This window comes from Stegodyphus dumicola, chromosome 12 (assembly GCF_044657685.1).
Source record: "Stegodyphus dumicola isolate Sdum_Otavi_A_Nest chromosome 12, ASM4465768v1".
Taxonomy (NCBI): domain Eukaryota; kingdom Metazoa; phylum Arthropoda; class Arachnida; order Araneae; family Eresidae; genus Stegodyphus; species Stegodyphus dumicola.
This window is the reverse complement of record NC_140779.1, coordinates 66,936,171-66,957,044: the sequence shown is the minus strand read 5'-3', so window position 1 is coordinate 66,957,044 and position 20,874 is coordinate 66,936,171. Positions and strand designations below refer to the sequence as shown.

The 20,874-nt window shown below is 31.7% G+C and overlaps 1 protein-coding gene across 2 annotated transcripts in view; it reads left to right on the top strand.

The window, feature by feature from the left end:
• The first annotated feature begins 22 nt into the window (after window positions 1–22).
• The window catches only part of LOC118205604 (malate dehydrogenase, mitochondrial-like), a 35,016-nt gene continuing 14,164 nt past the window's right edge, over window positions 23–20,874 (top strand). The window contains exons 1-3 of one of the 2 annotated variants that reach the window (XM_085806515.1): window positions 23–182; window positions 2,418–2,612; window positions 14,386–14,553. In XM_085806515.1, coding sequence (XP_085662641.1) covers window positions 114–182; window positions 2,418–2,612; window positions 14,386–14,553 — 432 coding nt within the window. In that variant the 5' untranslated portion in view covers window positions 23–113. The remainder of the gene's footprint in view (window positions 183–2,417; window positions 2,613–14,385; window positions 14,554–20,874) is intronic. The other variant, XM_085806516.1, reaches the window with a different exon arrangement.

Here is a 20,874-nt window from a genome sequence, read left to right as displayed (position 1 = left end):
ATTTTATTCGTCCCTGTTTTATACGTTTATTTAGATCTGGCAACAATCGCTTTGTCCTACCCTTGCTCCTTGAAAATCTGTATCACCGTATTTGAGAAGTTAAATTTTCCAAAATGTTTTCTACAATGTCTAAAACTGTTGTTTCCAGCATATTTTGCAGGAACTTTTCCTCATCAGCAAAGGTTTCCATGAAATTTTTATTTTAAAGTTTATATTGTACTGCGTTTTCTTATACTGAAATTTAAGGTGTATAGTAAGCTTGGATAAGCACTTCATGCGAGTACAAAAGTCAATTCATTTTAAATTTGTCGTTATGATATTTGTTCTTCGAAAGTTCAATTTTTTATTCTTCATTTCGATGTTCATATTTTGTGGAATCAAATGTAATTTTGTAAATCAACCTGTGTCCTCTTGCATTACTTTTATAAGATTTTGTGAATTAAAAGTTTTAGATGATTTGATTTGTAAATGCGCTATTTCTAGAGCTCGTGCAAGTTTTATTTTATTGTGTATATTAATGTAACTTTTATTCTTGCTATTATCGGGCCAAATTTATTCATCCGTACAATTTTGTTTAGGTTTCAAGGAAAAAATGTACAGTGCTGCATTTCTCCTCTTGTAGATAGTTCTCATTTGGCTTACTTGTAATTAATATTTTAAAAATAGAATTATTAGTTTAACTGTTGATTCATTTAAAAAATTGGACTTTTATCAAGCCTTACTTTTTTTTTTCATTTGATTAAATTTTGGAGAGAGAAATCATCATTAAAGAATATTTAGTATCTTAAATAAATGCTTTACATCACCTGTAAAAGTACTTTAAATATCAAATGGTTAAGTGAATAAAGTCATTAAAACCACTGACATTGTCTCATCATATCTTACCAGTCTCAATTTCTGAAATAAAGCTGGTTATAATGCAGATATAGATTACATCATTTTAAAAATAATCAGTTACTTTGCTGTGGATTTAGTAGTTACTTGAAATTGTTAAAGGAAAAATTACAGAGCCAGTATCGAAAAGAGTGTATAATTAAGTAAGGGAGGGGAACTTAGATTGTCATATATATTTTAAGTAAAATGGCATATTTTGACAATGAACTAATATAGTTCCTTCTCCTTTAGGAGTAAGAATACTTCACCTTTGGAATTAATAGTTTTAAAACCTTTGCCAGTGTAAGCATATGGGGGAGGGACTAACGTAGCTTAGATAGTTTTCATGTGGCTGAGAGAATATGATATCGGTAGTTGTAATACTGTTGGAGATTCATTATTTAATCTCAAAATAAATTAATTTGGCACTTATCTATATTCACTTGCCACACATTTTGGTAGGTTTTTTAGGGTAATCTTCCATAAGCTGGGTAAGTTGGTGCCAAACTATTTTGGCCTTCAAAATTTGTCGAATTTTTTTGGCTGCAATGAGAGTGCTAAGATGTGATTTTTAAACGTAAACAGAATGGTATCTTTCAAGTTTTGCAGTAGTGAAACGCTGTTATTATATGTAAACAGAAAAGTAAAATGAGATGATAAAATGCTAGATGGGTAAAAACAAAGTCCATCAGCTTTGCAAGTAAAAACCTATCCTTATCTATGTAATTCATGATAAAATAGTATAATGAATAATAAATTGTCTAACACTTTCCTTGTACTCCATAACTGTTAACCAAATAAATATATTCAAATTCACTAACAAAGGATGTATCATAAACTCATTAAAGTATACAAATTACTATTGTCATGGAATTGCATATACTAAACAACTTTTGTTCAAAACTTTAAAAATTCCACATCTTTGGATTGTGACATGCAAGAAACATAACTAAAAAAAAAAAAAATAATAATTAACTAACCCAGAAAACATTAACTAAAAATTAAATGAAAACATTCATAAATTATAAACTTCACATCATCTGAAATCTAACATTCTCCCACCAACAACAGCTTAACCTCCTGCAAATATTAAATAGTAAAACTTTTAAAAACAAATGCAGTATTTCATAATTAAATTAATAAAAACAAATCTGGCTACACTAAACTCGTATGCATTACAATCATCAAAATAAATAAAAGAGAAATCATGCCTAATTAAAAACTCGCCGAGTTTTGCGCTCAGCCGGATTATGGAAAATTAACTGTTTTTTAATTATAAAAATAATTTATAGATGGCAACAAATGCATGCAGGTACACTGTGTGGCAGGTGATGGGCATTAGATTATATGTCAAGCTCCAGAAAACGTGGCAGGTGCATAATAGTGTGAATAACTATAAGAAATCAAGTCTCGTGTCGTCATTTATTCTCTGAAGATTTTATTTTATATAACCCTTGCACTTACTTTGTAAAATAGGCTTTAGACATTATTTTATTTGTAACCATGAGAGATCATTTTTAATTAAATGCTGCATTATTCTTTAGAGGTCTGCCAAAGTAGCTGTGCTTGGAGCAAGTGGTGGCATAGGGCAGCCAATGTCATTACTCATAAAGCAAAGTCCTCTCGTGTCTCATCTATCTCTGTATGATATTGCCCATACCCCAGGTGTTGCTGCTGACCTTAGCCATATCAATACTGCAGCTAAAGTTACTGGTCATTTGGGACCTGAACAGTTAGATGTAAGTAAAGTTGTGTTATACTTGTTATTTATTTAGTATGATGAATATTTGATATTTCATCTAAATAATTTCTGAAAGAATAAAATTATATTGATGAATTTTAGATTGTAAATAGTGATCACTGTAATAATAATAATAATAATTAAAAAAAAAAAAAGGAAGGGGGGGAGAATTTTGCTAATAACACAAATTCATAGTAAACACAGAAAGTATTTCTGCATATTTATATTAAAAATAGGAAGCAGAATATTATATATTTTATATCATAATTATAGTCCAAAAGCATAACTGTTCATATGAGTTAAATGTTAAAGATTTAATTTTGTACACTTAGAATTGCATTTATATATTATAAAACTGTTGCTAATTAAGGTTAAACATGTAAAATTAATATAGTACAGAGTCCGAGATCCAGATTAGCAGGATTTTGGCGAACCTATATTGTGGAAATTTTCAGTTTATAGATCAAACTCAGATCTAATAAGATTATATGAAAAAATTATAAAATAAAAATATTAAATGGTTATTTGTGAAACTATAAAGCATTTTATGATCTTTTGAGAACGAAAATTTACATACACACACAGTCTCAATGTTAATGGTTATTTTGTTTTATTAAACATTTCCTTCAATATGAATTGTTTAAGTAGTTTCATTTTATGTTGTTATTTTCTGTTTAAAGTTATAAAAGAAAAAAAAAAAAAATTTTTGAAACGCTGTAAATGGAAAAAAAAAAAAAATTTTTTTTTTCATTTACAGCGTTTTGTTGTGCAAGTGTTGTAATTGCTATGTTGACTATGTCCTTTGAAATCCTTTTATTCTCACTAACATTCCTTGTCACTTTCTTCACTATCAGAGGTGATATTTTCTGGCTTTAAAACCATGCTACAGATTTCACCATCCTTTGATTGATGATTGGAGCATTTAAGATGAAAGATTTCAGTTCTACCATCTTCATTTAGCATTTACTTGCATTTTTGCACATGTCCCATTAATAGAAAAATTCGGCTGATCTTTGGAATATGGTAACTGGTAGTTTGGCGACATTTTGGAGGCGATAAAGGTTACTGCCTAGGACTTTTGTGGTAATAATGTGAGAAGTACTCAGTTCCGATTACGCATTATTTTGTGTGAGGGAAATGAGAGATCATGAGATATGTCATGTGACATTAATGGACGAATTACAATTCTTTAATCGGAAAAGGGGGGAAATCTGGAAAAAATCTGGAAATTTTGTATTTAGCTTTATTCTGTGTTGTGTGAAACAGTGTTGGTTAATTTTTGGATCCCATGGCCCTAATTAAAGTGAATTCGAAATGGGTATTTAGTGGGATTGAAAGGGGTAGTAATAAGTGTTTTTTTAAGGTTGTGCGAGATAGAAGTAAAGATGTTTTATTAAGTTATTTATTTTACTTGGTACCTTGCTGTACTATAAGTATGATTAAGTATTATGAACTATAAGAATGATTTTAAAGATCCTGAAACAGGCGCACATACGCTTGCCTTTTATTTAGCGGAGGAAATAAGAAAAGTTTATCGACCACGTAATCAAGATTCTGAAGAAGATTAGGTAAGTTAGTATTTTTAATTATTTGAGGATATTATTTTTATGCATTGTTCTAAATGTAAGGAGTAAATAAAATAATATGGTATTATTGGAAAATTGTTATTAGCAATGATTTTTATATTTTAAATAGTGTTTTTGAATTTAGTTATATTTTAATTAAATGATAGTTATTTTGTGAATTATATATTTGTAGGAATTTGGTATACGTTTCAGTGGAAGTAAACGTGCATGGAAATAATTTAAATATTTGACACTAAGTATTTGTAACCATTTGTAATGTTTGAGGTATGAATTCGGTGACGTTTATAATATAATAGATAATTTAGAGGTAAAAGTTTTTGGATATTTTATTTATTTTATACGTGGAAATGTTCATCTTTGGAAAGGGTGTATACTTTTTCGCGATCAGGTAATTTCATATATGTTCTTTTTACCGGATTTAAAGATTCACAAAATTTTCATGCATTTTTCTAATTTATGAGAAAAAAGCAGTGTACATGGTTATAGTGAAGAGTGTGCGCAATGCCATTTTTGTGCAATTCTGGGATGTTTTTTTAAGTAAAAATAAGTCGACATGTACATGGTTTAGTGATATTTTAATTAAATGATAGTTATTTTGGGAATTTTATGTTTGTAGGAATTTGGTATATGTTTCAGTTGAAGTAAACGTGCATGGAAATAATTTAGGCTAATCTTTGGAATATGGTAACAGGTAGTTTGGCGACATTTTGATAAGGCGATAAAGGTTACTAGTTAGAACTTTAGCAATAATCTGAGATGTACAGAGTTCCAAATTTGCCCTGTAAAAACAAATTTCTGTGCACGTTTGCACTTTCTAGAAAATTCCGATCGTGATTTGGCTAAAGTGCAGAATTGCCCACTTTTTTGTTTGCCGCTTTTTACAAGAGTAAGGAGAATTGGACTTTTGCCAAATTTCTGTGACTTTTTAAGTGACAATAGGTCGATCTGTACACGGATAAAGTCAAGAGTGTGCGCAATACCATTTTTGTGCAATTCTGGGATTTTTTTTTAAAGTGAAAATAGGTACACGTGTACATGGATACCGAGTATGTGCCATTCTTAAAAATGTGCCAAGCAGCGGGCGATTCTGCCCCCTCCCCGTTATTTTAGCTAATAAGTGCTTAGAAACGATTTCGCACCTAATCTTTGTCATGATTAAGCACTTTTGTTCTATAAAAGTTCTAGCATAAGCGTAGTTCGGCTAGCAGATTGTTGGGAAAATGTTGAGTAAAAAAAAAAAAAACATGGCTAATCTTTGGAATATGGTAACAGGTAGTTTGGCGACATTTTGGTAAGGCGATAAAGGTTACTAGCTAGGACTTTATCAGTGTACATGGATAAAGTCAAGAGGGTGAGCAGTGCCATTTCTGTGCAATTCTGGAATGTTTTTTTAAGTGAAAATAGGTCGACGTGTACATGGATACCGTGTGCAGTTCTTAAAAATGAAGCAAGCAGTGGGCGATTCTGTACTTTCTCCTAATTTCGCACCTAATCTTCGTCATGATTAAGCACTTTTGTTCCAAAATGGCATCCAAAAAAAACTAGCAGGTTGCTGTAGCAGGGTTGGTCGTCAAATTTTCGCAAAAAAATCGCCAAGTTACCATAATCCGAAGATTAACCAAAAAGGTCTTTACTTCGGGAAAACAAAATGGTGTCCAAAAAACACTAGCAGGTTGCTGTAGCAGGGTGGGTTGCCAAATTTGCACCAAAAAATTGCCAAGATACCATAATCCGAAGATTCACCAGAAAGAATTCCCCCCATACAGTGTTGCCATAGCTCGCTTTGAAATCATTGAGTTTGTTAATCAAAAATTTGTTAAAGTGTTACAAAATATGAAATCGATAATAAAACAAATTTAAAATTTGGTCTTCCACATGCCCATATTCGTAGGAGGATTACGTCATTCAAAATTCGATGGCTCTATGTACCGTTGTTTTATCACAATGCGAGAAATGTACATATATTTATGCAGTTTTTTCATTATTTAATTTCTTCAAATATAATGCTGGTCTCTAAGATTTGGTGTCTACAGTTTGAAAAGTGAAACGGACATTTATAGTGATTCAACACAAAATCACAAAACGAAAATAATAGTCCTTCAGGGACAAAGCCCGTTTGGACTAAAAACTTTGCACAATCTTCAGGGAATCAGGACCCAAAATTTCACAACTCATTAGGTCTAACATCACAGACTATCATGAAAATCAGGACTAGGAAGTTAAAGGCATAAAACCTTTATTTTTGGACTAAAATACAATAAAAACTATTTACAATCAAAATAATCAAGTAACATCTTTAACTCTTTCACAACCAATCCACCCCACATGGCTCTACATTGAGATAACCAGAACCACCCGAAAACGGTCGAGATTGCAATATTGTTTTCTTCCCTTTCCCCTAAGGTATGCAGTAGCAGGTGCAGCTTCCCCAATGCTTTGTATCAATTTATCGCAGACAGCTTTTCCTAAGAGGTTTCTTATCTTTTGGTTGCTCTTGACATTTCGTTGTTGATTCATTTTTGAGTGTGCTTTTAAACTTTAATTAAAATGCACAAATATCACAAAGTTTTAACTCAACAAGAAATTGAGGCTATTCTTTTTAATTATACAGATGAGTCAGGTTTGGAATCAGAAGGCAGTGATAAAAGAAATAAAAAATGAAATAATTGATAATGAAGAAGAATCATTTATAGCAGAAGATGAAGATGAGCATAGAATAAATCTGGAAGCAGATGTTTCAGAAAATTGTTACGAAAAACCAGTAAAAACCTGGTCTTCTAAGGTTTATGATGCCGTAATTGCCGTCTCTATTTAACAGCTTTTCGGGACCAGTTCATAATTTACCTGTTGGTGCATCACCTTTATAATATGTAAAGTTATTTCTTACGGATGAAATTTATGAATTCTCACAAATACAAATAAATATGCTGAATTCTGTGCAAGAAAGCGTAGCACTGTTGATCGTCAATGGAAAAAAATTTCGTCCATAAAAGAAATATGGGCATTCATTACAGTCCTCCTAATGAGTTGTAAATTACCAAGAATAAGTGATTATTGGTCAAATAACACAATGCTTGGAAATGAAATGGTGAAGAAAATGGTTAATAGAAAGAGATTTTTGGAAATGAAGCATTATTTTCATTTGTCTGATAGGGAAACTGAAGTTAAAAATAGTGAAGAGAACTTTACATATGCAAAAAAATTAGAGCTCATCATTTCATATTTCGGAAACAAATTTCAGCAGCATTTTGCGCCTTATGCTGAAGTATCAATTGACGAAGCACTAATTAAATTTAAAGGTAGATTAGGGATCGTGCAGTACAGTCAAAAGTCGTTAATTCGGACACCCATAATTCGGAATGATCTATAATCCGGACCTCAAAACTAAAAACTTTCTGCGCATGCGCCGCATTGACACATGCGCATAGGCGTTTACGCGTGCGCGTAAGACCTTTTACGACTGCGCATATGAGTGTGCGCAAGTGCAGAATACGTTTTCGCGTACGCGTTTTATGTATAATGGACATATAAGCTAAAATTATCTAATTATCTATTTCAGTTAATGTTGATGATTGCGTTGTTCCTTAATTTTCGAATTGGATCCGGCTTATTACTTTTTGCAGACTGTAAGAGCAATTTTATAAAAGTAAGCTTAAACTTTCGATTATATCAAATAGAATTTCCGATATATATTTGTTAATATGTAAAGGATCTAAAGCGAAAGTATGTTTTAAAATCCGAAATCTGTTTATCAATTTCACGCTGCTCGGCGGGGGGAACGCCGCCCGGCGGGCGCGTAATGAACTGGAAGTTATCTGTCAGCACTATCCTTATCTTCAGGGCAGATGTTTTTATTTTATTTGGCTTATAATTGAAGATCAGATGTTTTTATTTTATTTGGCTTATAATTTCTCACCAAATGTAGTATTTCATCTCGATATGCTCCGTCTTTGATATGATTTAAAACAAGTTCCTCGTCATTATAATTCGCTTCCAATAGCGAAGAAAAGTAACAGAGGTTATTGAAAACGAAAAAATTTCAATTGACAAATTAGTCGGTGTTCTTGACACAGCAATTATAGGACTTGAACAGCGGAACTTTGTAACTGAACAAGAAATTATGTCTGTTTAATAGAATTAAAGAGAAAGTATTATCACATGAAACGAAGCAAAACTTAAAACAACTTACATTGAAAGAAATGTTTATTTAAGTAAACAAATAAATATTAAGCTTTTTCTTTTTGCAAATTTTGATACCCTTTAGATCATAATTGTTCTTTATTTCATAAATTACGGTTTCATATTTTTAATTTTAGAATTTCTGCATGCCATCTTACGAGATTTAAACTGATGATCTATAATCCGGAAAAATCGATAATCCGGAATCGCCGAAGTCCCGACGAGTCCGGATTAACGACTTTTGACTGTATATGCCTATGAAATCAGCTAAGCAGGGATTAAAGATATGGATGCTGTGCACATCTCGCTTAGGATATACTTAGGATAACTTTGAACTTTATTGTGGTAAAAAAGATCAGATATCAGAAGGGTTTAGGATATGATGTAGTTATGCACTTAATAAAAGCACTTAAAAACAAAGGTCATGAAATCTATTTTGACAGCTTTTCCACCTACGTAGACTTGATATTTGAGTTATATAAATCTGGACAATTATCATGTGGAACTGTAATGACAAATCGGAAAAACATGCCCGAGAACATCAAGCAAATGAAGCTGGGAAATCAATACGACAGCATAATTATTCAATGCAAAAGCCTGCTGAATTTACTTTATTCATCCTGGCTTGATAAAAAATTGATACATATCATTTCCACAAACTGTAAAAATGAACTGTGTTTTACTACAAGAAGAAAAGTCTCAAAAAAAAAAAAAAATATAGTACCATGTCCATCCGCATTTGTCAAGTACAATAAGAATATGGGAGGTGTAGATCTAGCAGATCAGCGTCAAAAATATTACTCAGCTTCTAGAAAATACTCGAAATGGTGGATGTACATATTTTGGTTCTTTTTAGACACCGCAGTGAATAACGTCTGTATAGTTCATAGAGTTGCTAACTAATCAATCCTAAAGTGACCAAAGCAGGTATATGACTTACAGGTATGTACAAATTAGAACTGATTGAAGAATCCGCATCGCAAAATTCGTTTCGAAAACAAACCTCAGGCATATTTTCGCCTAGTGCATTTCATGATCACAAATGTCGAAAAATTAATGGTCTTGTAAACGCACTTGTGTTCGATGTAAAGAATTATGAAAAAAGACAAACTCGGAGAGGTATATTGAAAGTTCTTTGGAATGTGATATATGAACAACATACTTGTACAAAACATGCTTTTAGGCTTCATTCCCTCGCTAAAATATAAAAAAAAGACGCTTTTCAGGAGCACAAAAGGCTCTCTTCAGGGCCATACAATTTCAGGTACAGTTCTCTTATCAGGACCAGATTCAGAAATTTATGTATGTGTTCATGTATGCATGCATATACTGTAAGTACGAATGTATGTGTGTATATACTCGTATATTAATGATCCGGTTCTGATTACAGAACAGTATCCAATTTAAAAAAGTGAAAACATTATTGCACTATGACGAAAATGTGTATAAATGTGGAATGAACAGCAATATGTATATAAACATAGATACATTTATGTATGCATATATCTAGCTACAAATTTATATGAGTGATAATGTGCATATTTACTTATAACATGAAGAAATAATAATATACATATATAACTAAGTTAATGAAAACATGGAAAGACAATGACATTTATAAATGCACTTTGAAACTCGCACAATAAATAAAATCATAAAAAAAGTCTATAAACTACGGTTTATTCCTCACAAAGATGGGATCAAACAACTGATCAACAAATGGAAAGACCCTCATTATTTTTACAAAAGGAAAAACAAAGTGAAATAAACTAAAATGAAACAATAACGTACCACATTAACTAAAAAATACCAACTTAACATGAAAAGAAAGAAAGTACATGAAGTGAAATCTTAATCCTCTATTCAATAAAAGAAAAAACAAGAAATTCCTGTAAAAATGAAATTTTAAAAAAGAAAATTATTTATTTATGTTATATTCATCATGGGGTGTTAAATTAGCCCATTATATATAGCAAAGTGCGAGAGGATTGGCAAAGTCATGGGAGTGATTTTCCCAATGAAAATTGGCTCGTATTTATGTTACACGTGATAAATAATAAATATACGTATTTTGTTTAGCGGGGTCCATTTTATATCCTTTATAAAAACCCAAGAATATTTCGGTACTTAACAGAATTATGATAAAATATCTACTCATTGAACCAGAGCTATTTTATCATAAATTTTAAACAGCAATAAAAGTGCAGTTTAAAAATTTAAGGATTATATTTATTTTTAATCAATTTATTCCTTCTGTAAAAATAAGGGAAGTAAACAAAATCTCAGTCGTGATCATAACAAAGCCAGAAAGGCTTGTTGGCCTGACCTTCAGAATAGGTTTATAAAGAATGGGGTCAAAGGCTAATGGAATCTTTGTTAGAAAGTACAAAGGATGTCATTCGAAATCTTCACACCTATTTTCTGCGTTAATGGACGGAGAGGGGAGGAAATTGCTGTGAAACTGGAAAAGTATTTCGGGCGGTTCGGTATTTTGAGGATACAGGTTAGCGACGGGTCTGGATTTCAAAGAGTTAATTAACTTGCCTTGTGCAGTTCACAAAAAACTCATTTTTGCAAGGTGAACTTTTATTACCGGAAGCAGTCCCTTTGTTAGGTGCACATACCCTTTTATACTTGCACACTGACCTTGTGACATTAAGACATTTTTTTGATAGGAACAGTCTTGAATGTTCACATCATGATTCTGAAACCATATGGAAGCTCTAAGCATAACTGCCAACATATATCTAGAACATGAGAATTCACTGTCTTTACAATAGGATGATTGTTTGATACATATATGCAGGGTGTTTGTTTTGGATAATATAGTTTATCAGCAAAAGAAATATCGGGTGGTCAAGAGAAAACTTGATATATGGCACTCTTGTTTTTTATTGAGTATCGTATTCTTCGTTAGTTTTTCATATTTTGCATTCTAATTATTAATTTTATTTCTTCGTGCATACTTTGATTAATTCAGCTTTCCTTCCATGCTCGTGATTTCTTCATTTAAAGAGTGTTAAGGAAACACCAAAACGCAATTAACTAATGAGCATAAAATATAAAATTAAATATTAATATTTTACATCAGAATCATATTACAAATACTTGAATAACCTAAAATATGCATTTTAAAGTGAATTAAAATCAATTTTGAGTTCTTTTGGAATGATACCTCTGTGCAACATGAAAATCTCCCAGAAATTTCCAGTTTTGGGGACAAAAACTTCCCAACTTTCAATTTTTCAAGTTTGGTAGCTATAATTCGACAGAATAGCCCAAAATGATTTAATTTTCTATGAATTAATAGAATTAATAAGAAATCTAAAAAAAGTGCAAATTAATTTATTTTTACTCTATCCTACATGAACCAATCTTTTACTGTTAGTACAAAAATACTAATATAAACTTTGTGACCATTATCTAAAGAATGCTCAAGAAACTTTAATTTAGGATATATTTTAAAGGTAGGGTTACCACAATTGTCAAGGATTAATACGGGGTATGTGTCAAATAAATAAAAGATGAAAAAAATGTGTAGCTGATATATTATTTTACTCTACAATTGTACTGATATTTTTATCAATCTAATAAAATAATCACTTAGAATAATAAAAATGATGCAAAGGTAATCCAGTCATATTTTAAAGTTGATGTGCTGTCTTAATTATAAAATTTTCTTTCACATAATTATAAAATTAAGTGCAAATCATTTTAAAATTATACTGACAAATCAAAATTTCTTCAGTTATCTCCATTAACAACCTGTTCCTTTCATCTGACCATTGAATTGAAATTAGGGAAAATATTCTCTCGGCATCTGTATTATGGGCTAGAATGGCCAATACCTATTTGCATAGCTTTGTTAGACATGATCTGATAGGGCAAATAATAATATGAGACCGAGTAGTGAAATGCTGCGAGACTCGTATATTTGGCATATATGGCAACCCTATCTAAAGGGAATGATGCAAAAAGGCAATAAAATTGCAGCAAATGTATTGGTTACTTTTTTCCTACTTGAAGTTGCATTTATAATATAAGGCCAAAAAGGAAATTATTTTTCTTGCAATATCTGTAATGACCATTGGATTAGCTTTTCCATATGTGTGCAAGATCAGGCAAAGAATGATTGCTACCTTTTTCATTTTACGAAAGTTTTCTTTTGTTAGCGTTTAATTATTTAACTGAAACTTATTTTCTAATTTTATGATAATCTGGAAAGATGAAACTACTGTTAATATAATACAATATCATAGAGATAATGCAATTTACTAGCACACTGAACAGTTAATTAAATAGTAATATAAATAAATAATTATAGTTGATTATAGCTTGCAGAATTATAACTGAATTTGTAAAGTGCTTATATATTAGCTTCAAATACATGGTTTTTCAATGCATGCTTCTTTCCTAGAAATGCTTGCACATTAACCTGATGCCCCCTTCCCTTTCAAGCAAATTTTTGAAAAAGCTGGTCTGTTGTACATATTCTATTCAATCTATGTGCTCAATAAATGGGGAACACATTATAAGAGCAGGTAAAAAAAGAATGAGTATAAATTTATTACTTATGAAACACATTAAACAATCCAACTCAATAAAACTTTTTTCTGGAAATAACTGAAGTAATCTCTATCGAGTGTTATGCAGTTGGTGTAATGTGTTTTTCAATCCTACAATAAGCACTAGAACTTGGCATCTTCTTTAAAACTACTACTGCCTTCTCCAAAACAGATGTTGCTGAGGCTGTAGAATCATTAGGTTTTTTGAAGTAGGAGACATGCAAAACTGTGCAATGCCCTCACTGGGACTTGAACCTGGACAATTTGAATACATGCTGTGTGCTACTGTTGCACAGCGAAGGCATGCCGAAAGGCCAAATTGTGTTGGTGACAAATTATTGTCCACCATCTTTTAGTTCAAGCACAGCTTGTAGAATAATAAGTGGCTTTTTTTTTTTTTTTTTTTTTTTAAATGCAGGAGATAAGAACGCCAGGACTCAACCTTGGACGTCTTGAATATGTATTAAGTGTGCTTCCAACTACATCATGAAGGCATGCTGAAAGGAGGGCGAAAATAGAAAATACCTTATAAGGCAAAACACTGGCCTTGCAGCTCTGATTTCACAAATCGTTGCATAGTAGTTCAAGGATATAACTAAACATTTCTCGTTAACTGGATGGCGATGACCTAAATTTAGATGATTTTTCACACTGCACTTTCCTATTTGCTTTCAAGATCTTAGAAGTGAATCCAATTCTCACCTTGTTAGATTTCTAGTAGATCTCTCAATGCTTTCACCAACTCTCCACATATCACTGTAATAATTCTTTTCACACTTTACTTATTTTCAAGCAAATCAAGCTTATAAATGTCTCACGAAATGGCCAAGTAATTAAGGCTACTGAACATTGGTAGTTTAATTGAGTTTGAACCTTAGATGAACAACTGGCTGCATGGTTGGTTTTCATGGTTTTCTCCGCATGCAATGTGAATATGAGCCAATTATCCTTAGAAACTCTTTTACAAAGGCATTCCTCCCCTTAGGCAGATATCTCTTTTATGCTTTATCATATTCAAATAACCTAGCCTAACAAACTTTTAAAATGGCTCAGAAACAATGAAATTATAATTTATTTATTATATTTTCAATATTGAAAATTTAAGTCGCATTTCATATGGTGTATGTATAAAAAAAATAGGGAGAAATGTGTTTAGGATCCTTCAAAGTGAAGGAGAATCTTAAAATTTATTGTGTTAACATCAGGACATTAATTGCATCAACTTTTTCATTAGTGCATAAGAAAGCTGGAAATTATCTTTTTGGAATAAGGGGGGCAGTCAAACTAAGTATGTGTATAAAGTTAATCAAAGATATTAGTATATAAATTTAATTAAATTGTTTTTATAAATGTTTTGAATGTTATTTTAAAGCTTAGTCACATTTATTTTTTAGTCTATCAATATTTTAAAAAACAAACTTTTTTTTTTTTTTTTTTTAAGGCTTGCTTGGAAAAGTGTGATATTGTTGTCATTCCAGCTGGTGTGCCTCGTAAACCTGGTATGACTAGGGATGATTTATTTAATACAAATGCATCAATTGTTCGTGATTTAGCAGATGCTTGTGCGAGAGTTTGTCCTCAGGCTATGATCTGCATCATAGCAAATCCCGTAAGTGAATTTATGAAATATAGTATTGGCTTGTATTTGAATTATTATATGTCACTTATAAGTTTTTGTTGCATCTTTCTTCTGTTCTAACCTGTATGTGTCCATTCGCCTGATCTGATAAAAATTGTTGGAAACAGTACCTCCTTTTCTCTAAATTTTATTATGAATTTATTGAGTAGTGTTGCAGCAAATGACTTTTATATATTTCAAACCATTGTCCTACATAAAGAAACAGCGCATTCTTCTCACCTATCCACTCAATTTTGATAAAATTCAGTAAACAACAACAGAAAAAAACCCTACTATTTTTCATTAGTTCATAATAACTTGGTTTCATCTTATAAACAGTATATTTTGAATTAGACAGAGATTCGATCAGCAAGATCGACAGTCCATTGATATATTTCCTATGCATCTGAATATGCTGTTTAAAAAGATGTCATTTAAACAATATGTTTTGTGAATCGAACAGAAAATCTGTCAGCAAGATTGGCAGTCCACTGAGTGCATCTGAGCATACAGTTTGGATAGATGATATTCCTCTTAGGAAAGAGACTGATCATGCTGAAAAACTGCACTTTCAAATTATTTTATTATACACATTTATAATAATTTTAGACCATAATTTGTATTAATACTTTGTTACACACATTTAAAGTGAGCTTTAAACTTTACCTTACATTTGAAACTTTTTGAAAGGTAAAATATACATTTTACTCCAGATAATTTACGATAGCTGATTGCATTTACATAATAAAGTGGTTCTACTATGTCCTGACTTTCAGATGTTAATAGTATTCGTTCTTTATGTATTTTGATTGATAATGAGCTTTAAAGCAGATCTATAACCTTAATCAAATAGCTCTATGTGACTATAGTCACAATACTGTATTAAAACCAAATTGTAATGGTAATATGTTAATCAGGGTTCGTACGGTCCTTAAAGTACTTGAAAGTCTTTAGGTTTTATTTGATCCTTAAATATCCTTAATTTTGGCTGAAACCAGAAAAATGTCCTTTATTTTAATCATCTGACATTTTTGTGCATTTTTTTAATGACTGCCATTTTGAGTATGAATTAACATTTTGGAGGAATATTTTTTGGTGATGCATTGACAAATATGTGTTTAATGGGTTAATGTTTGAGTACTTTCCTACTTCTTAACATAAATGGCAGATACTCGAGTTTTAGGTATGATGCCCTGCTTCAATTGAAACACCAACTTTTCCTTTTTTGAGATATGAGTTCTTTTATTAGGTGGCACTAAATTTATTCACTTATCAATATAGTTGCGATTTCAGAATCAGTTTGTATTCAAAATTTTTTATTTAGAAATTTGTGAAGTTTTTGTGATTTTTTTGAACACAATAACACTGATAAATATCATAAAATAATGATAATAAATTAAAATTATATTTAACAAATAGTATTTAAGTAAAACATTTTTAAAAGAATATTACTTTCTATTTTGGTGACTTCGTAATACTTTGATTCTGAAAAATAAACGAGATAATAAATGCTACAAAGCACGGTTTTTGAAATACTTCTTAGGAAAAAAAAATGCTACTATAATTACTTAAAAATTAATATGTCTTTTTTGATATTTTTTCATGGTAAGAGTTTTTCATATGTAACTGTTCTAGAATGTTTAAATGTTTGTCAGTTTCCTCTTGAAAGTTCACTTTACACTTCTCTTTTTAAAAGTATTTTTCAAAAATCTTCTGCCTTTTTCCTGTTACAGAGTTGGTAAGGAAAATTTTTCTTTTAGACTTTAGATCTTGCACCTCAGACACAATTTATAAATTTTTATTTTGAAGACAAGATTTATAGACCTACAGTTTCCAGAAAAATGTGGTTACATGAAATGTACAACCTCTGTCCAGAAAGTTAGGTGAATGATGTTATAGTGCTCACGGACCTAAGAATGTGCAACCGGCGCATCCAGAGCTGGCAAGATCAAGACTGATCTGAATCAGCTCCTGAGTAGTGGTGCTGCAGGTATGTTATTATCTGGAAACAGCTCATCCTAGAGTGAATGCAATGTGTGTGCAGTCGAAACTCAAAATGGATCAGCGAACGAATATGCTGTTCTGTTTCAAACTTGGAAAATCAGAAAAAGAGACTTGTGAAATGCTGATAACAGTTTATGAAGAACATACTGTCACCTTGAAGTGCATGTAAAAATGGGTTAAATGCTTCTTAGAAGAGTGTTACACAATTGAAGACTCCACTGAAGTGCTCGGCCTGCAACTGCACGTACCACAGACAACCTAGAGAGAGTGAAGGAATGTTTTGACCCAGGATCATTGTGTGACAGTGTGAATGATAACGGAAAAAGTAGGAATTAGTTGTGAGATAGCTCATCTCATAGTGGCCCACAATTTGGGCAAATGCAAGCTTTTGCTTCCAACTTATGCCCCACACATACTTTGATGCCAGAACAAATGCAACTTTGGCTTGATGACTGTGGAGACCTCAGTGACATCACAGGTGATGAGAAAGCATCTGAAATCTCGCATCAAGACAATGATCGTGCTGTTCTTCAATTTTTGAGGGTCTCATCCGTAAAGAATTTCTTCCTGAGGATATAGCATTAAGTGCTGCTACGTACGTGGAAATACAGAAACGTCTGCTCAACGGATCAAGTGGGTACATCCCAGTACACCAAGGAAGGCAACTTGACTCTACTCTATGACAATGCCCGGCCACTTACTGCCTTTCTGTTACAGCAGTTCCTGGCCAGCAGGGGAGTTGTGTCCCTGAATCACCCAGTCTGCATCCCAGACGTGCCTCTTCCGGACATTTTCTTGTTCTTCAAAATTGGAATCAGCCCTGAAGGGCCAGAGGTTTCTGGATAGCAATGGAATATTGTGACTGAATTGAAGGCCATCTCTAAAGACAATTGTGCCAGGAGTTTCTGGGATTTGTACAGATGTTCGCAGATGTACATTACCACCAATGGGAATTACTCTGAAGAGAGGTAACAGCTGCTTTATATAAGACAACAATCCATTGTAACTATAGACACATTCATCGAACTTCCTGGACAGAGGTTGTATCTTCATGGCTATTAATATGTAATGGATGTGTTTTATAGAAAATTTGTGATGAACCATTTATCTTTTGAGAATTTTTAGAAGAACAGTGAAAAGAAAATTATTTGAATTTTCTCCTTTTGATACAAGAAATTTTTATTTTTTTGTGTTTATCTTCTCTTTATTTTTTTATCTTTCTATTATCTATCTTTTATTTCTTATTGTGTCTAACAAGCATCAAAGAAAGCAGAGAAACTGAAAACTGACAGTGAATTAAAAGATTCGTCATATATGTCTTAGTATATACCTTCATACATACCTGAGTGCCTGCCACAGTTTTAGAAATTTTGTCCTAAAATTTGTTGCTCAGTGCTTCATTAAATTCTAAAAAGTCTGCCACACTGGTTGTGGCACCGGTCTTTATGTCATTTCATATTTATTTTTAATACTCATTTTATTAAAGAAATAAAGTTAGCAGTTTCTTCTATACATTCTAAATACAAGCAGTACTTTAGAGTAACAAAAATCTTTAATTAAATCTAAACATTCTAAAATGAAGAGAAAGTTCATTGAAAAAGAAATTGGTTTTATAAAGAGAGAGAAAATTATTGTTCAAAGGTTCATTTTTGAAAATAAATTAAGAAATGAAGCGGATACTGATGTGAACATTGATTTGTTTACTGAAATAGATAAGCTTCAAAAAGATGCTAAAGAGAAGGAAATTGATGTAAATTAATTAAATTATCTGGAAAATTTTTCAAGTTGAAAAGATGCATAAACATTTTGTTGTTACTGCAAAACTTAAATTCTCTGTAGCTTTTAATGTATAGTGATACTAATATCATTTTAGAATTAAAAAAAAAAAAAAAATTGCAATTATAACCATGTATATGTAATCTATTATGACTAAGAATATCTTAACTATGTAATTTAATTATATGTAACTAACTGCTCACCCTTAGAAGTTATCTCTTTTCCTTAATCATTATTGGGACCACCAACGGCCAAGTGGTAAAATCACTGAATACTGGCAGTTAGTTTTGGGTTCGAATCCTGCTGAATGGGCTGACTACATGGGCGCTATTGTCGTTTTCCCTATGTGTAATGTGTATACAAGTCAACTTCCCTTAGAGAGTCCTCCACAAGGCATCCTTCCTTTAGGCATATAGCCATCAGGTGCTTTGGTAATTAAATAAACCGAAAGCTTTATCCTTATTGTGTATGCAAGAGACAATACAAAAATGTAAACATTTATTCTTTACAGCTAATGAGACTTAAAATAATAGAAAACAATCTATCATCTCTAATACTTCGGTAGTTTATTGGAACTTAATATTAAATACTGTATATTAACTGGGTTATAACTTCAGCAAATCTATTAAGCAGCTATGACACTAACTGGGTAAAGAGCAACTAACTTTCAACACTTAATAACATCAGATGTTCACGTCTGTTCTGATCAGTGGCTGTCTGTCTCTAAGCAGGCAACTGCAGTGACAACAGCCAAGCTTCTGCAATGAGTAATGCTGATTGTTATTTTACTTCACAGTTTAACTTACGCCACTTAACATAAAATTTCCATATACCTCTAGATGGAGCATGTATGTGATGAAATGAGGCATAAATGAAAAAATTGATATAAAGCTAAGAGTTAGTAGTAAAAAGTTGTTAGAGTTGGTCTCAAAACACGGCTGTGGCCAAAATTTCAGCTGGAGAAATTCTTTCTACCCCTTTCAGGTTGCAGAATCATTATCTGATAACCTTCCCCTGCTTCTTGTTCAATGACTTTCATCCATCACATCTATGGGGTCTTGCAAATTCCTTTCTATTTTCTTTCAAGAGTGGAAGGTTAGCTCAGGGCAAAAAGTTTCACGCATGATTCACTTGCTCTCTAGAATTCTACACAAGTAGCCTAATAGTACTTATATTCATATGCAAATGAGATATGCGTGCATATTCAACACAAACATGAATGGTAACGTGTATATGCTAATTGTGTACGTATGTGCAAACAGATATATTACAGGCACACGTAGATAAATGTGTACACATGTGCATCTGTGTTAAGTATCATGTATATGATAATTGAGTATGTATATAGAGAGAGACAAATAGATATGTCTATATGTGTGTGTGTGTGTGTGTGTATATATTTGAAAGTCGCAGCTTTAAATTCAAATATTATATTAATTTATATTTTCCCGCATTATAAGTTTTATTCAAAAATACGAAAGAAATGAAATGCGATAATATTCTAATTATTGGTGATTTTATGGAAAGAGCCCAGCAATAATTAATATTAAATATTTGCTTTCTGTTTTTTCTTTCATTTTTAATTTTTGAGTTTTATTAATTTTAATAAGTTTCTCACATTTGCTTTCTGTAGTTTTACAGCATTTACAAAGATTTAACTTTTAAAATATCTCTCATTAAATTAGCATTTATTCTTCATTTCTTAAGAGATTTTCAAAATGAATATTAATAATGAAAACACAGATACATATACATCCTTTTGCTTCTTTCTTGTAAGAAACTGTACGTGTACTGATAACAGTCAGGTCATATTTTCGGTCAGTTGAATACTGCCTAGTGACATATCAGTGAGGTTGATACACACTGGTAGTTCTGAAAGGCTGTATACTCTTCTGTAACTAAATATAATTTCTCACACCAGTGGCTGAGCAGTAAAAGCCAGTGAAGACTGGCAGTTTGGTCTAGGATTTGTGTCCTGATGAACGGGCTGGCTGCATGGGCGTTTTCATGTTTTTTTTTTCCATGTGCAATATGGATATGTGCAAATTTTCCTTAAAACGTTCTTCTCTTTCTGTGTAGTGGGCGGACCATGTAATAAATAATAATAAATATAGTCATTAAAACATTGTTATTTGTCCATATAGGCAAACAATGCTAGCATAATTTTGCATACATAATCATAGAATCTAATTGATCTATTTTATCATATTTCTTATTTTACCGAGAGGCTGAATTACTTTTCAGCACATCTCTCTCCCCCCCCCCAAATTAAGAATTAAATTGTCATTACTGTGATAAAGTAATAACAAGAAAACTATTTTAATAACATTTGTAAGCTTATCATTCCTTATGTTTCTGTGCATGATGAAAGTACAAGCAAAATTCCTGCAGAAGTGACCTGCAAAACAGCATCTATATTTTGACATGATATTTATTTGTTTATAACAATTCCAATTTTTATACACTTATATAAATAAAAATCAGAATATTTGGATTATGACCAAGGACTGCACAAGGAAGAAGGGGGCTTCC